This window comes from Branchiostoma floridae, chromosome 11 (assembly GCF_000003815.2).
Source record: "Branchiostoma floridae strain S238N-H82 chromosome 11, Bfl_VNyyK, whole genome shotgun sequence".
NCBI classification, from domain to species: Eukaryota; Metazoa; Chordata; class Leptocardii; order Amphioxiformes; family Branchiostomatidae; genus Branchiostoma; species Branchiostoma floridae.
The window spans coordinates 1,766,358-1,782,558 of NC_049989.1; the positions used below are offsets into that span (position 1 = coordinate 1,766,358).

The following is a 16,201-nucleotide window of genomic DNA, read 5'->3' on the forward strand; positions in this document are numbered from 1 at the left end:
CATTGTCAATGAGCCGTGTCTGTAAAGTGTAAATGTAAGCTTTCCAAAAACAGCCTCGAATTTTTCAGGGCCTGTGTGCTAAGATGATGCTGTGTCTGTAAAGTGTAAAGTGTAAGATTAGGAAAAAGCCCCGTTTTTTCACTGAGAGTGGTGGGTCATTGTCAATGAGCCGTGCCTGTAAAGTGTAAATGTAAGCTTTCCAAAAACAGCCTCGAATTTTTTCAGGGCCTGTGTGCTAAGCTGATGCCGTGTCTGTAAAGTGTAAAGTGTAAGATTAGGAAAAAGCCCCGTTTTTTCCACTGAGAGTGGTGGGTCATTGTCAATGAGCCGTGTCTGTAAAGTGTAAATGTAAGCTTTCCAAAAACAGCCTCGAATTTTTCAGGGCCTGTGTGCTAAGATGATGCCGTGTCTGTAAAGTGTAAAGTGTAAGATTAGGAAAAAGCCCCGTTTTTTCACTGAGAGTGGTGGGTCATTGTCAATGAGCCGTGTCTGTAAAGTGTAAATGTAAGCTTTCCAAAAACAGCCTCGAATTTTTCAGGGCCTGTGTGCTAAGATGATGCCGTGTCTGTAAAGTGTAAAGTGTAAGATTAGGAAAAAGCCCCTTTTTTTCACTGAGAGTGGTGGGTCATTGTCAATGAGCCGTGTCTGTAAAGTGCAAATGTAAGCTTTCCAAAAACAGCCTCGAATTTTCTCAGGGCCTGTGTGCTAAGATGATGCCATGTCTGTAAAGTGTAAAGTGTAAGATTTGGAAAAACAGCCTCGGTTTTTTCTCAGGGACTGTGTGCTGAGATAGCCGTGTCTGTAAAGTGTAAAGTGTAAGATTTGGAAAAAGCCCCGTTTTTTTCGCTGAGAGTGGTGGGTCATTGTCAATTAGCCGTGTCTGTAAAGTGTAAATGTAAGCTTTGGAAAAAGAGCCTCGAATTTTTTCAGGGCCTGTGTGCTAAGATAGCCGTGTCTGTAAAGTGTAAAGTGTAAGATTAGGAAAGGCCTCCATTTTTTTCTCAGCCTGTAATGCGGTTAATGAGCCGTGTCCGTGTAAAGTGTAAAGTGTAAGATTTGGAAATAAGCCTCTTTTTTTTCGCTTGGCCTGTGTGCTTATGATAAAAGCGTCTGTGAAGTGTAAAGTGTAAGGTTTGGAAATATTTCTTTTCTCAGGACCTCTGTTTAATGGGAGAGCCTGGCCCTGTGTCTGCAAGATGTAACTAATGTCTTTTTCTCGGAGCATTTCTCCGTTGTTGAACGCAAATTGTGGTATATAGATGACCCGTGCCTGAAAGATAAGATATGTAAGATTTGGTATAAAGACAACCATGTCTAGGACAGCATAAGAAAAGGAGGTTACATAACCTTTCATTATTAGTCTTGCCTAAAGATTGAATTCCCTTGGGTGCTGTATTCTTCAGTGTAAAGTTATTTGTAAAGTTCTGAAATGGGTCATGTTTTTCTATGTCCGATTTCTTGCCATATATACGCGGGCATAGCAGACGACAGGGGCCTGAGGTCAAAGTTTAAACTGGTACACGATAAACAAATCCCTGCGAATTTGCAAAATGTATGCAAGCTGCAAACTGTTTTCTCTGGTATACACTAGAAAAAAATGTTTATCTCCTGCATTACTGGTTGCAGGCTTGACCATCGTCTAAACCATAATTTGACTTTAAAAAGGCGAGAAACCGCTTCGCTTGGTCGCGCGCATTCATATCGGACGGACCGCGCCATTTCAGTGAAGAATCGGAATTTTACAAAAGCTGAACAGCATTGCCTAGGAATCTTTATATCTTTGGTAATTAACAAAATCATCTCAACATTATAGCTATGAAATATACTATTCAGATGAAATTTTTTCGAGATGTTTTTACTGGGATATAAGTTGTATCGTCCCTCCAGCAAACAATGAAGTGGTCGGGACGATCAAAACAAATCCCGGCTCACTTTGCGCGCCGCACCTACTTCGCCTCTGCAGACAATCTTGCAAGATATGTCAAATTTCTCATTCACAGGTACGCGTGTGTGCGAAATTTCTGCAGGTAATTCAGTACAAAGCTATATTTCACAACACGAGCTGTATTAAACGCTAAATCCATTGATTTAAGTGTATGGATGGTAGGGGAAAATATAGCCAGGGGTGACCACAAATAACGATTACCCAGAAAATTGGCCCTATATAACCTACGTACACACCTGTGGTCTCTCGGATGTGTACAGTAGTTGCTGTTTCCGGTTTGGCATCACCCCGTCCATAGATCGCCCCCTAGTGTGTTTCGGCTGATCTGGCTGGTTCCGTGTTGCCACCGCCACATCCGCATCTCTTCCACCGGCTCTCCCGACGCCTCGCGCTCGGTCGAGAGTCTACCTCCTCCCCGAGTCAACCCCCTGTGATTGCCGAAAGGTTGGGTGAAAAGCGTAGCTGCAGCCCCTGATGTTCTCCACTGCTAGGCTCAGAGAGCGTCCTGTCGAGCGCAGCAAAGTCAAGCGCCACACACATCCAATACGGCGCTGCCACGCAGGCGGCTTGCCATTTTTTTGCACATGGCAGCGCATTATGATATCTCATACTTTAAATCCATCAATTTTGTACCTGTAGATGAAATATACTTCATTTCATTTTAATTACTCTTACGTACTTCGAGATGACACAGGGAGACAGCTACGCGGTTTGGGGCATATATGATGTCTTTATTCTGCTCGATGAGAGGCTTGCAGGTGGTGCAAAGACATCAACGGCCTAAGACCAAGGTCTTGCCGATTACAACAAACAATGTAGGGTCTAAGACCAGGATCTTGGCTATAACAACAAACAATGCAGTGAATGTACATACACATGTAGTGGTACGGTTTAAATTCTGTGAAAGGAAACTTCAATGCGACAAGGGTGGGATGGTGGGTAAGCGAGAGGCGAGCCCTGCCGTGACTCAGACGGCGGATGTCGCTCAGTGAGGTCGAAGGTCACTTCCTACAGAGAAATTCCACACGATTGCTCTATTAGCAATCCTACCATAATTACTCTTACGTACTTCGAGATGACACAGGGAGACAGCTACGCGGTTTGGGGCATATGATGTCTTTATTCTGCTCGATGAGAGGCTTACTGGTGGTGCAAAGACATCAACGGCCAAGCCGAGCGTAGTGAGGTGGCCCCAAACCGCGTAGCGGAAAATGTGTGAAGAAGGGTGGTATTGTTATTGTACATGTAATAAATTAGAGAGAATATAAAATTCCAGTTCAAGTGTCAAAGAAACAGTCCAGGACTTGTGAAGATCCGCCTGCAGAACGCCGCTGGGCACTGTCGAACAGCGTAGACTCGGGCCGTAAACAGGTGCGTCGGCGCGGTGAGCCTAACTTAGTACTGTGAAGTGAGGGGTCCTGAGGGTCCTCAGCACGCCGCTGGAGCTGGTTTCCTTGTGTTGTCGATGGTGAACAGAAGTAACGCAGAGAAGGAAGTGCCACTCGTGTACGTAGCTGCCGCGAGCACGTCACCGGAACGTACTGCGCCTGCGCAAACCCTGGTAGTTTGGGGCTTGGTTTGGTCAACGTTGCATTAAAATCCCGCTTGTTGCACAGTATATGTTAGAGACATGGTTTCGTGTAAAACGTACACGGAGTTTTACCCTTATATACGCACGTACTTTCTTAAACGCGGCCCTTTAGTAAACCGGGGGTTTAGCATGTCTATACTTTTCGCGCAGGCGCAGTACGTTCCGGTGACGTGCTGCTGCCGCGCCGCTGATGGAACCATGATTGTCACGGGAAATCACGGACGTCTCGCGAGAACGGGAAGGGCGCGAGAATTCGAGAAGATTCGGTGGAACTGTTGGGGTGGGGGGCGGTCGACGTTTGGTCTCCAATAGGACTGTACGTCCCCGATGAGAGAGGGCAAGTCCTTCGTAGCATCTGCAAGGTTGTCTGGGACAGAGTTTCAGTGACTTGATGTTTCGTAGCCTCAGGAAGAGCGAGTTACTGGCTGTCGAAAGTGGCTTGATGGCACGCTGGCCATGGCGTGGTGTTCGGACAGCTCGCCCGTCGTGGTGACGCACTTTATCGGCCGATTCCGTGAGCAATCCAGCGGTCCCGCATCGTCTACTGGCGGAATCGTGTGCCTCAGTAGTTCAGACACGCTGTGCACTGGGTAGAAGCTCTTGATCAGAGCTAAAATTCAGAAATTTTGAACGAAAAGATAAGCGAGAGGCGAGCCCTGCCGTGACTCAGACGGCGGATGTCGCTCAGTGAGGTCGAAGGTCACTTCCTACAGAGAAATTCCACACGATTGCTCTATTAGCAATCCTACCATGTATATGAATGATAGATATACCCGGTTTATATCTCCTTCACATTGGTTGTATAGAAAGTAGATCTAACAGTTCGTGATTACTTCACTGCCAGTGACATCAGGGCTCTAGCCAGCTTGACATTTTTTTCCGTCAGCCAATTCCCATTGTCGCGAAAACACTATTCCAGGAGTTATAGAGACTGAACTGAGACCTTGAAAAACGGGTTTTAATGAGATTATCGTATGCGAAAGGGCACCGACACACATTATCAACAATCATAACAATAGCAAAACAAACAGTGTGTGGCTTTTACGGCCGTGGACGGCGTCTCCAAGCAGCCTGTAGCTTCCACCAAGGAGCATTTATCAGATTTTTGTCCGTCAAATTTGACGGATTGGTTAACCGTTTTAAATTTTTTCCGTCACACGCAGTAAATTTCCGTCAATTGACGGAAAAACGAACGCTGGCTAGGGCCCTGAACTGTGACATACAATGATTCAATTTACGACCTTTTTTCGTTGGTTTGATAACAGAACCTTTTAACATCGATCGCAATGAGAACAAAGGTCGACCAAATTGACCTAAAATGAACGTTTGTAGATAAGTAGACATACACTGATATTGTTCTACTACATGTCTTTAATGAGAACTATTTTCCCTCTTTCATACAAGTTGGGATTTCTGTTCAGCACCAAGGACAGGTACTTTTGCCATATGTGGACAATGGATGAATACAGGAATCATTTCATAATCCTAGCCGTGGCGATTGTAAGCAAGAAAAGCCTACAACAGTCAACACAGCTATCCATGAAGGTTCACAAGATTTGTATGATCTAATTCTAGCTCCGGATTCTTTCTGACTGGAATAATGGTAATAATAATATTGTCCGCATGCAAGATGACGCTCCTGTATCAGTATGTTGACAGTATGTAAGTAGATTTTATTTATCACATCAGTTCGCTCATTCATTTTCACACGACTTTGGGATTTTGTTACCCACCGTTACGTTACAGATACAAATGTACTAAATGTGGGAAAATATGTCGTTAACTTCTAAAATTGTACACCAAAACGCCCATTGTTTATAGTTTCCTGTCTGAAATCTGCGGGCTATAACTTTGTATAAGAATAGTAATTGCCGATTGGTACCCTACATCCGGATATCCAAGCATAAGATACTCGTACCGACATGTACATGTATATATACAAAAAATGTATATACATTAGTACATTCACTCTTTTACATGCAATGTATTGCGTATTGGTCAATCATTTGTATCGACTCCCTGACATCAATTGTAACGTCGCGCATTGTTAAATGCCTGTTGATTATGTGAAAATGTTAAATCTAAAAATTCAAAGTTATTTTTTGGAAACATGATTATCATCGTGTTAATTGTGTTATCCTATTGTGGTGTGATATCAGCAATTTAAAAATGTGAAAGGTTTAAGGAAATGTATTAAAATAAGGTCCTCTTAAGGCGCGGGACTGTCACTTTCTTTTCGTCAACAACATGGTCCGAACATACATTTTCATATAGCGTTCTGAAATCAAAAGGAAGCAAGAGCAAGATCATAGTTCACCATTCTTTCTCGTAGTTTCTTAACCATCTAGTTGTTCTTTCCTTCGCTTCTTCCCAGTCGAACAGTGGCTGGTATCCAAGGTCCTTTCGCGCCTTGTCGTATCTGAAGTAAAACGCAGTGTTATACAGCTGCAGTATGCCCCGAGTTATAGGCGGACGGAACGCTAAAACTGGCTTCAATAGCCACTGCATCATTTCTAGCACGAAAGCCATTGCGTACCATACACGTAAGGGGATCAGGGTATTGTCGTCAATGGTGTACCCCATAGGAGAGAGCAGCTCGGCATGGAAGGAGGAGTAGTCGTTGACGGGCGTGTCGTCGCTGACGAAGTATGTCTGCCCTCCGACCGCGTCGGGCCGGCGTCGGATCTCTCGGGCGGCCAGGACGTGGGCCCAGGCCACGTTGCCAACGTACACCGGTCGGACCTTCGGTCCCCTGGCCGAAATGCGAGGAAGCTTCCCGTCGTGGCTGTCAGCGTACCGCCAGTCTGGGAACACTCCCACCGGTCCGCCCTCCCCGTAGATATACATGGGCCTGAGGACGCATGTGTGCAGAGTGACGCCTGACGACAGGACCAGACCGTTGTGAGAGAGGACCAGCGTCTCTCCCTCGGCCTTTGTACGGCTGTAGGTGAAACGGTGACCTACAACAGGAAACAGAGATACTCTATATATTAAAGGTTTATGAATGAAACTAATGAGTGAAAGACCCATTGTACTTTTACTTCTACACGATACAGGACAAAGTGCCCCACGATACATCGGAATGGATGTAACATTTTTTCGTCACTCGCAGCAAAACTGTACATGTCAAATGACGGAATGCATGACGGGCGCTGGCCAGAGCCCTGCGTATACTCCCTCAAACTGGTCTTATAGATGTAACGTTATGTCTCTAAGAAATGTCATGATTACTTCGATGAAGGATACACTTCCAGGTAAATGACGATACGCAAGGCAACAGATACTCAAGCAACGCAAGCATTTCAAATCTATTCATTTGCTTGAGTAACTGGTACCTTGAGTAATTCATGAGACAGAAACATACAAATAGAGATCATCATTAATGTACCTAGTACCTGTGTGGTTGTACGGAGTGTCCTCGGTTCCATCCCTGACCGGGTCACCGCTACTGTTGGGTCCACAGACTTCGACGCTGCTGGTGAAGACCAGGAAAGGCACGCCCACTTTCTCACAGCATCGCAGCAATGTTTCAGTTCCTGAGGGAAGAAGGCATGTCATAATAAGAGGAAGGTTGAAGTTGTAGAATTGGACTAAAGTGGCAGTGATATTGAAAACGAATTCTGCTACATGTCGATACTGGAAATTACTTTTGCCACGTATGTTATGCATATTTTCTCTACCTCTCGGTGTTCACTATAGGTATAGGTGACGGTCACGGTGTCTATTCGTTACCGGGTCCTGGGTTGATTTTAAGTCCGTCCCGGAGCCCGGCCGGGTCCAAAAATACCCCGGGAACCGCTGGAAGGTGTCCCTCTGGATCGCGTGAGGGGCACGCCTAAAAGAGCCAAAAATTATATGCCTTTTTCCAATTGGGACCTAAGCCTTAGTCGATCTTGGCAACATCTTAACTTCCTAAAGCTAAGGGCACAGCCCGCCGTACGTCCAATTTGTCCGTACGTTTTCTTTTTTAAGGCCACGTCCGCCACATATTTCTAAAAACGTTCAGGCTGTACAGGGCAGGCACGTCGCCCGTACTGGCACGTACGGGGGGCGAATCCGCAGCCAAATGACACACAAGTTTTGCCTGCGCGTAAAGTTCTACGGCGTGTCTGCGTGCTCCAAAATCCGTCGGATTTTCTAAGAGTTCGTCCTGAGGCGGTACTTACCACTTACGGATCCAAAAAGATTGCCCACGTTTTGGCACGTAAACAGCACTTATTTGCACGTACAGCGGGTTGTGCCCTTAGCTTTATTTACCTTTTACGTTGACGTCCCACATGACCTGATCGGGGACACGCCCTGTGACGTCGATGACAGCTGCTGTGTGGATGATGACGTCAACGCCCCTGCATGCCTCCGACAGGGCCTGCTCGTCCCTGACGTCACCAACAATGTTGACGATGGGAGTTACAGGGCTTCTTTCTTGATCTACGATTGGGGGACAGTGCGAGCTTTCAATCTTCTTGCAGAACAAAGTTGTTTATCCACAACCACATGTCTACGGAGCTGACATTTCGATGACCGACTGCGACCTTCCTGTTTAGTAGTCGAGGCTTCGGGTTAACATCTTAAAAAGGTGATAGCCACCTGTTATGTCAATCCTTCCACTAATGTGATGATACCAAATGATTTTCAAAAATGAAATAAGATTTTTTAAAAATTACCCAAGAGGTTGACTGCGTTTGTCTTCGACACATCGTATTTCCGACACGTCCTCTTCTTTCTCCGCTAGCATCTGGACAATGCGACTCCCGAGGAACCCTCTCCCGCCGGTGACTAGGTACACTTGACCGCGGGCTGCCATTGAATTTCTCTTCTGTGTATTGAAGAAATTGGGAAACCTCGTTAAGCACCTTCGTAGTAATCTCCATGCAGATTTACTAGTGGCATAAGATAGTATCAAAGCTGGCTAAGGAGTACAGCTGGCCAAAGGGAGTCATCAGCCATTGGGAGCCAAACACAGTCCGGCTTCATTCGCACAAACACAGACCGGCTTCACTCCTCTGGCAGCTTTTGATACTACCGTATGATCTGCTTGGAGATTACCTTTGTAGACGTTGTAGGAGCGGCGTTTAGTTTTGGAGCGGGAACGCTGATTTTAATTTTCAGATTGTTCTCTAATACAGTGGGACCTCCACGAAGAAGATAAAAATCGCCGGTCGCGACATGAAAGTCTTGGAAGGAGCGGCTAAAGCGTATTGCAGTAAAAGTGACCAAATAAAAAAGTGCTTCACTCGCCCGGTCCTATCAAAGTTGATGTTGACCTCCCAAGAGTTCTTTTCGTTATCTATTCCTTAGACTTCCCACCATATTATAACAATACAATGATCATTACAATTTCAACGCACAAAAATTGTTCTCAAACTTAACAGTACTGTGTCTCAACCAAGGACGTTGTTCATCACAAGACCGCCGTGTTACCTTAAAGTAGTGAAAACCTTAATACATACCAAAGATAAGCTGTCCGAAGATTGCCTGAGGCCTGACGGTTGTCTCTAACACCTGTTGTTCAAGTTTGCTCCAGAAAATCGTTCGTAAAGGTGAAGAACAATAACGGTCAAAGCTGTTAAACTTCGCCGTCTGAAAATGAAATGCAATACGCGCTTGACTGGCTGCATTACAGTCTGTGAGTGGGGACTTTCGTAATCTTACATTCGTCATCACTTTTCAAGGAAATCCTTGACACAATCTTCGTCTGACGTGATTTTCATCCTTGAATATTTCTTATCGCATAGTTTAACCTTATTTGGCAAACTTTACTCCGCCAAGGCCGTCTTCTAAATGTTGAGATATTGCTTCAGACATTCAATGCCGTGCGCCGGCTTTCTGTCGTAAAACATTGAATTGTCGTACTTACGGCGTCAGCACAAAACGTTTTCGACCTGCGCGCTAAGGAAAAACAGCAATCATGGCGGACAATAATGCCGATTGGCGAAGTCCCGCGTTCCGACAGAAAGTTATGGCTCAAATGTAAGTATTCTGTCTAATTAGCATGATCATTAATATATCTAGGAGATACACTATTATCGTATAAAAGTTCTGACTGAATATGTTACTTTATGATATCACAATTGGAAGGATCCAACCCAATGAAGTTTTCGAAAATATGTGACAAGACGTCACTGCACTGCAAGTTGTAAACAATAAATTATGCGGGTATCGCTATTCGTAAACAACACGTGTACGTTATTTGTGCCAAATATCAGCCTAAATATGATGCAGGTTGTGGTCAAGGGTAGTGGCTTCTGTTCTTGTCACGTTCAAACAGATAACGAGCACCAGATTATCTCTTCTTCAGTTATATGTGGTCAAGACTCAAGGCTAACTAAAAATTTATGACATCCAAATATTTTTGGCAACAGTAGTCGGTGAAAAATAATTATTATTTGCTGTGTGTGTACCTTTGCGTTGGAAGAAAGTTTAGCATTGTACTATGAATAGTATGATTGATACGAACACAGATGAGCTTCCTGGAAAATCTTACACTTCTTTTAAAGGAGGACTAAGAAGGTTGCATACTCAATATCATATGTAATGTTTGCAATGAATTAAACTATCTTTTTGCAATGAATTATGATGAGGAATTAGTCGAGATTGGTACATGAAAATGATGCTTGTCACTGTCATGTGTGATGAGTATGTTATACTTCCATTTTTTTGTTATCTTTCGTTTTTGAGGCTACCAATTTCAATTTGCTGAAGACTTTTGTAAGCCTATATAGGAAAGTCGTGTAAAGTGCCTTTCCCAAGGGCACAAGATCGGTGACACGGCGGGGTTTGAACTCAGGACCTTCTGGACTTGAGTCAAACGTGCTGCCGATTGCGCCGCGCGGTCCCACAATTCCTTCGTCTGTGAAGTTATTCCTTCGTCTGTGAAGCCAGACCGAGACAGAGAAGAAGATTCCTCCAAGGACGTCATATGTAACAACTTACTGTAAATCTTTAGATGTTCACAGTGGTATGAGTTTGGTAGTTTTGAAACACTAGGCGAGTAGCCATGGGGCAATTTACCAGGTATGCAATACAAACAAAAGGTGGGATATGAATATGATGTCTAGGAGGCAGGGCTTTAGCCAGCTCGAAATTTTTTTCCATCAGCTAATTACAATCGTCGTGAAAACCGCGAAAATTAATTAGAAGGACTGAACTGAGACCTTGAAAAAGGGGTTTAATGCGATTATCGTATGCGAAAGGGCGCTGACACACATTGTCAACAATAATAACAATAGCAAAACAAACGTGTGGCTTTTATGGCCGTGGACGGCGTCCCCAAGCCGCCTGTAGCTTCCACCAAGGATTTTTGTCCGTCAAGGTTGACGGATTGGTTTTAAAACTTTTCCGTCAGACGCAGCAAATTTCCGTCAATTGACGGAAAAACTGACGCTGGCTAGAGCCCTGTACTAGAGCCATCTAGCAGTGTTCTTTGAAAATGCAAGAAGTACAAATGTAAATGTACATCGTGTCATAATGGCCGGCAAATGACGCAGACCTCAATTCTGTGCCGTTAGTTCCATTTCCTTTGATTTTTTTAACCGGGGTTACCGGAGTTAAAAAAAAATACCCTACTACTGAAATTTAAACAGCAAGGATGCTTGCTGGGTGCCACTAGGCACAACAAGGTAAGCAACGTCATTATCATCATGCCAGCGCCAGATCCAGGGCTCTAGCCAGCTCGAAATCATTTTCCGTCAGCCAATTCCCATTGTCGCGAAAACAGTATTCCAGGAGTTAGAGAGACTGAACTGAGATCTTGAAAGACGGGTTTTTAATGAGATGATCATATGCAAAAGGACACCGACACACATTATCAACAATCATAACAATAGCAAAACAAACAGTTTGCGGCCGTGGACGGCGTCCCCAAGCCGCATGTAGCTTCCACCAAGGATTTTTGTCCGTCAAGTTTGACGGATTGGTTTTAAAATTTTTCCGTCAGACGCAGCAAATTTCCACCAATTGACGGAAAAACGGACGCCGGCTAGAGCCCTGATCAGATCACGCCTAAGTGAAATCCCTCACTTGACTTACCATAACTTAAAAGGCTGACATGTTGCTGTCATTTTACAACACTTTTTTTACAAATATTTTCCAGCGATGATGCGGTCCGTGCGGCAGGAAACCCGACCTCCAAGAGCAGCATGGAGATGGAGAACCACGTGTTCCAGAAGGCAAAGAGCAGGGTCAGTAGGATACCTGTGTGTGTGGAGGTGTGCATGGGTCTGTGTGTGTGTGGAGGTGTGTAGGCGTGTAGGTGTGTGTGTGTGTGTGTGTGTGTGCATGTTAATGTAGTGCCCAAAATACTTTTTTCAGCCAGGTTGCCCAGGCAGCAACCTGAGTCAAAAGCGAGGTTGTGCCATCAACCAGTGTTTCCGCCAGAGGGGCGTCCACCCGTCCATTGACGGTCTCATTTCGTTTTGGACGGCTTGAACGCAAACAGAGGCCGTCCTCATAAAAAAAATGCGACCCACATTTTGCCGAGAAATCTGTACAAACTTTAACAAAGTCGATAAATGTAAACCGCAGTTTTGTGTTTTGTATTGAAGCTAGACGCTTGGGGACGCCGTCCACAGTCAGAAAGCCGCTTACTGTTTGTTTTGCTATTGTTATGATTGTTGACAATGTGTGTCGGCGGCCGGCCTTTCGCATACGATAATCTCATTAAAACCCGTTTTTCAAGGTCTCAGTTATGCGAATTTTCCCTGCCACATTTCGAAAACTTGGCGGTAGGTCGATCTCGCTATTACTCTACAAACTAATAGTTGTTATTGGGAGAAAAAACTTAATAAGAAAACACACTAACTTTGTCTAGATATTAAAAACTTTAGTCTCTGTTTTCATCATCAATCATCGTAAACAAAACAAAACACAATGAACAGAAACATGTGCCCACCGGGGTGCTCGGCACGGGAAATTCCCGACCTCTTTCAAGTTCGTTATCGGCAACACAGCGGAAAAAGAAAGGGTTCATATAAGAGGTGATGGACGTAAAAAACATCAAGTATAACTTTGGTTCCTTTTTATATGAGTTTTGAGCCCGCAAAATCTCCGAAAACGGCAGAAATTTTCGGGATAAATACGCATCAAAAATGGCGGTCAGTAGCTGTTGTGTATCCTAGCCAATCACAGCGCTAGTTTCCCGTGACGTCACTAGTTTTCCAGATCTCGCGAGAAGTCACCACGTGGGATTGCGGGATTTCGGCCGCGATTACGCTCACTGTCGCCGATAGACGATGTTTTTCGTCATTTCTGAACGCAAATTTCTCGATCTATGGAAGGTTTTAGATGATTTATAAGTATACTACAACATAAAAGAGAATATATACAAATGCTATTTCTTTTTTGAAAGTCCAAGAACCGTTTCTAGAACTTTTTACAAGTCGTAGTACCCGTTCGGTGCGGCATACCGGTACGCGGCACAGATCATAACACTTCGGCACTGAACTTAATCGGACATTAGTTGTTTTGTTTTTTCTTGCGACAGTTAACCATTAACTTTAATTTTCGCGATTTTACAATTAAATTTAAATTTCGCGGTTTTACAATTAAATTTAATGTTCGCAGTTTTGCAATTAAATTTAATTTTCGCGCCCCAAGGTGGACGGCCTCCCAGCTGAGGTCTGGCGGAAACACTGCCATCAACATTTCAGGTTGCCACACTTCTAACTAATCTAAGTTATCTTTTCTTCCAGTGACATGTAACTACACAGCAATAAATACAAAAGTTTATGTACATAGAGTAGGTGGGGTGTTTAGGTTGCGTACTGAGCTACCTGAGTTTGAAAATAAGTCGCACCATGCAAATCAAGTACAAAAGTCTGCATATGCTTGATATGAATGAATATGTGGATACTTTTCATGTCAGTTCTTGTAATTTTGAAAAAACGTGTACATGCATGCACATTTAGTGTATGTCTGTACAACAACTCTGCAGTTACAATTTCGAATGCAGGGAAAAGGCGTTACTGAAGTCAATGTATGTCAGTGTTCTCGCCAGGAATTTTTCACAGCGTCGGGCAGGGGTCCGGCGGCCGCCGAAGGCCCCCGGCGGGGTCCAGGGGCAGAGCCCCGGTGGGGGGACCCAGGGGGGCGAAGCCCCCCGGAAGCTCTTGCATTTTAGGCTATTGAGAAGGCTTATTTCATCATTTTTTAGGGCCATATCTACGATAATCGCAGCAGTCACTTAACTTCTCGTCAGCAGTTTGACGTAACAATATTTCGGGTCAAAGCTTCACAGACAACTAAAAACTCATACGGTCATAAACAACAAACTTTACTCAGCTCAACAGTACTTAAAAATATTGTCCTGGTTGCCATCCGAAGTTGAAGCGCTTGTTTATAATCATTTTTTTGGGGCCATATCTACGATAATCGCAGCAGTCACTTAACTTCTCGTCAGCAGTTTGACGTAACAATATTTCGGGTCAAAGCTTCACAGACAACTAAAAACTCATACGGTCATAAACAACAAACTTTACTCAGCTCAACAGTACTTAAAAATATTGTCCTGGTTGCCATCCGAAGTTGAAGCGCTTGTTTATAGCGCTAGTATCGCTGTTAGCAGCCGTGCAACTTTTGTTGACGGTCTCCCTGCGTCGCCGCCTCGCCGTTAGAGTTTAGACGATATTCCCACGGACATGTTTCAAGAAAATACCCGGTAAAAACCGCTGTTCCGCGTCAGATTCCATTCTTTAAAACATGTGGGACTCCGTGTTACAATCTAATAAATATTTTGTAGAAGCACCGCTGTGGGAAAGAAAGTCCAAGGAATGTAATATTACGTTGAAGTTCGCTGTAAACTTGCACACGGCACATGACTGAAACTGTAAACAACAGCCGCGTTTGATTGATAGCCGGCGGCCCTTTGATCAAATCGGAAAGGCGCCGATACTGCCCTGGCGGTTTGTGGGCGGGGCCACAAAGGGAGGCTTGTCGGCGAAACTATTAAACGCCCAGGTTTTACATACAAACTTACGATGGTTTGTATCTTACGAATGCCGATACAAAGAGCTTCAAATTTAGAACAGGAATTTTGGGAAAGCGACCCGCTCTTGCTCCAGAATTATGTCGGAAAGAATTGATTCTATTTCCAGCGCTGAAATAAAAATTACGCAACTATCAGTAAGTTGAGTAACAGCCTATGTTGGTCAACCCAGCTCCCCAAATAAGGGCATTCCCCGGGAACTGGCTGTTCCGGCCGGGGAGGGATCCCACCCCACTGATCACTCGCAGCACACGCGCTACTCATTTTATTTTATTTTTTTGGCACGAACGCAGGGCGGCACACGCAAAATTTAGAACAGGAAACTTTGGAACGCGACCCGTTCTTGCTCTAGAAATGTGTCAGAAATAATTGATTCTATTTTCCGTACTGAAAAAGAAAGACGCAACTGCTAGTAACAGCCTCTGTTTATCAACGCCGCTGTTCCGGCTGTTCCGGGGAGAGATCCCACCCCGCTAATCACGTGCGGACAAGGCCCTCTCGCGTCTGTGTTTACATTTCCGCGCGCGGGAACGCAAGGGTGGGAGGGGCTGCGAAACGCGGTACGGCGGGCCGGTGCTGTAAAACACCTCACTTCGAGCTGATAACTTCCTAAAACAGCGAAGGCGCGTGCTTGGCACGTGCCTATGTATTTTTACTACGATCTTTTTCTTTTATTCCCCATTTTTTTGCCGCTACGCTGGATGAAAAAGCAGCGTAGCGGGTTTTTTACAGCGTCATTTTTCCAGCCCACAGCGTATCGGCCCGCTATGCTGAAAAGGCCTGGCGAGAACACTGCATGTATTGATAGTGATGAAGTTGCACATACCTGGTTTGGACTCATGCATTTTTACAGCAGATTGTAAGGTGGTGCTTCTGTGTATAATATAGCCATGGATTGCCACGGAATGAGCACTACAAAGAGGGAGGTATATAACAAAGGAGTAAACAGTACATGCAGGGTTCTCTCCAGAAATTTTTAGCATAGTGGAGGGGCTGGCAAAAATAACCTGGACCAATGCGCTGCGCTTTCATGAAATGGGTTCATTTTGTAATGACAGAGGGTGTCAAATACTACAAGTATAATATGTTATAGTGATTCCTTTGTTGTGAAGTGGCAAAATGACTACGGTTTTGATCATCACCAATTCACAAGTTTTTGTAGACAATGCCAACTGGAAAAATGATGCCACTTGGCACAAAAATCTAATTAGCAAAACTAGCCAAGAAAATAGGGAAGAAACACACTGAATTTCAAAATGAGTATAGTGATGCTGGGCTAGGAGTATAGTGGAGGGCCTCCGTTATTCCATCCTCTGGGGAGGACTCTGACAGTCATGCTTGGTAGTGGTCTGTCGTCTTGTTGATGATTGCCAACTCTGTATTGGAGACATTGGCATAATTTGCACATTTAGCATTGGATGGCTGCAGCCATGTTTTGGCCTCCAGGTTGTTGTTGGCCTTTGTCAGTATTTCTTTGTGTGGCTATTTTTCAGTGGCATCTAGCTGTCTCAGTCAGGGACTTTGTACCTGGTCATAAATGAAAAATAGATACCGATATTGCAATTAATTGGACTTGATATTTGTGGTAGGAAGGGTATCAAACACTTGAGCCCACGATACAAACATTATTACTACTTCAATCAAAGAGGCTTGTGTCCTATTGATGTGTAGATCTGACTCTATA

The 16,201-nt window shown here is 44.4% G+C and overlaps 3 protein-coding genes across 3 annotated transcripts in view; 2 read left to right on the top strand and 1 right to left on the bottom strand.

Annotated features, from left to right (window-relative positions):
* LOC118426115 overlaps positions 1-4,130 on the top strand; it is a 32,735-nt gene extending 28,605 nt beyond the window's left edge. Inside the window, exon 2 of the mRNA XM_035835372.1 lies at positions 3,939-4,130. Coding sequence (XP_035691265.1) covers positions 3,939-4,130 — 192 coding nt within the window. The remainder of the gene's footprint in view (positions 1-3,938) is intronic.
* Positions 3,722-9,197, bottom strand: LOC118426116 (3 beta-hydroxysteroid dehydrogenase/Delta 5-->4-isomerase-like). The gene is made up of 5 exons (XM_035835373.1): positions 9,189-9,197; positions 8,201-8,264; positions 7,794-7,964; positions 6,932-7,072; positions 3,722-6,496 (listed from the first exon to the last, which is right to left on the bottom strand). Exons 1-5 carry the CDS (start codon positions 9,195-9,197, stop codon positions 5,850-5,852), a joined length of 1,032 nt encoding a protein of 343 aa, XP_035691266.1. The 3' UTR covers positions 3,722-5,849.
* A 168-nt stretch (positions 9,198-9,365) lies between these two features.
* Positions 9,366-16,201, top strand: part of LOC118426117 (mediator of RNA polymerase II transcription subunit 15-like) — a 55,969-nt gene continuing 49,133 nt past the window's right edge. Inside the window, exons 1-2 of the mRNA XM_035835375.1 lie at positions 9,366-9,506; positions 11,629-11,716. Of these exons, the coding sequence (XP_035691268.1) occupies positions 9,445-9,506; positions 11,629-11,716 (150 nt within the window). The 5' untranslated portion in view covers positions 9,366-9,444. The remainder of the gene's footprint in view (positions 9,507-11,628; positions 11,717-16,201) is intronic.

Coding starts and splice junctions, on each gene's coding strand:
- LOC118426116 (XM_035835373.1), bottom strand. Junction 7,965..8,200: donor AAACGCAGTCAACCTCTTGG/GTAATTTTTAAA, acceptor CCCCAATCGTAG/ATCAAGAAAGAAGCCCTGTA. Junction 6,497..6,931: donor CACTCCGTACAACCACACAG/GTACTAGGTACA, acceptor TTCCTGTTGTAG/GTCACCGTTTCACCTACAGC.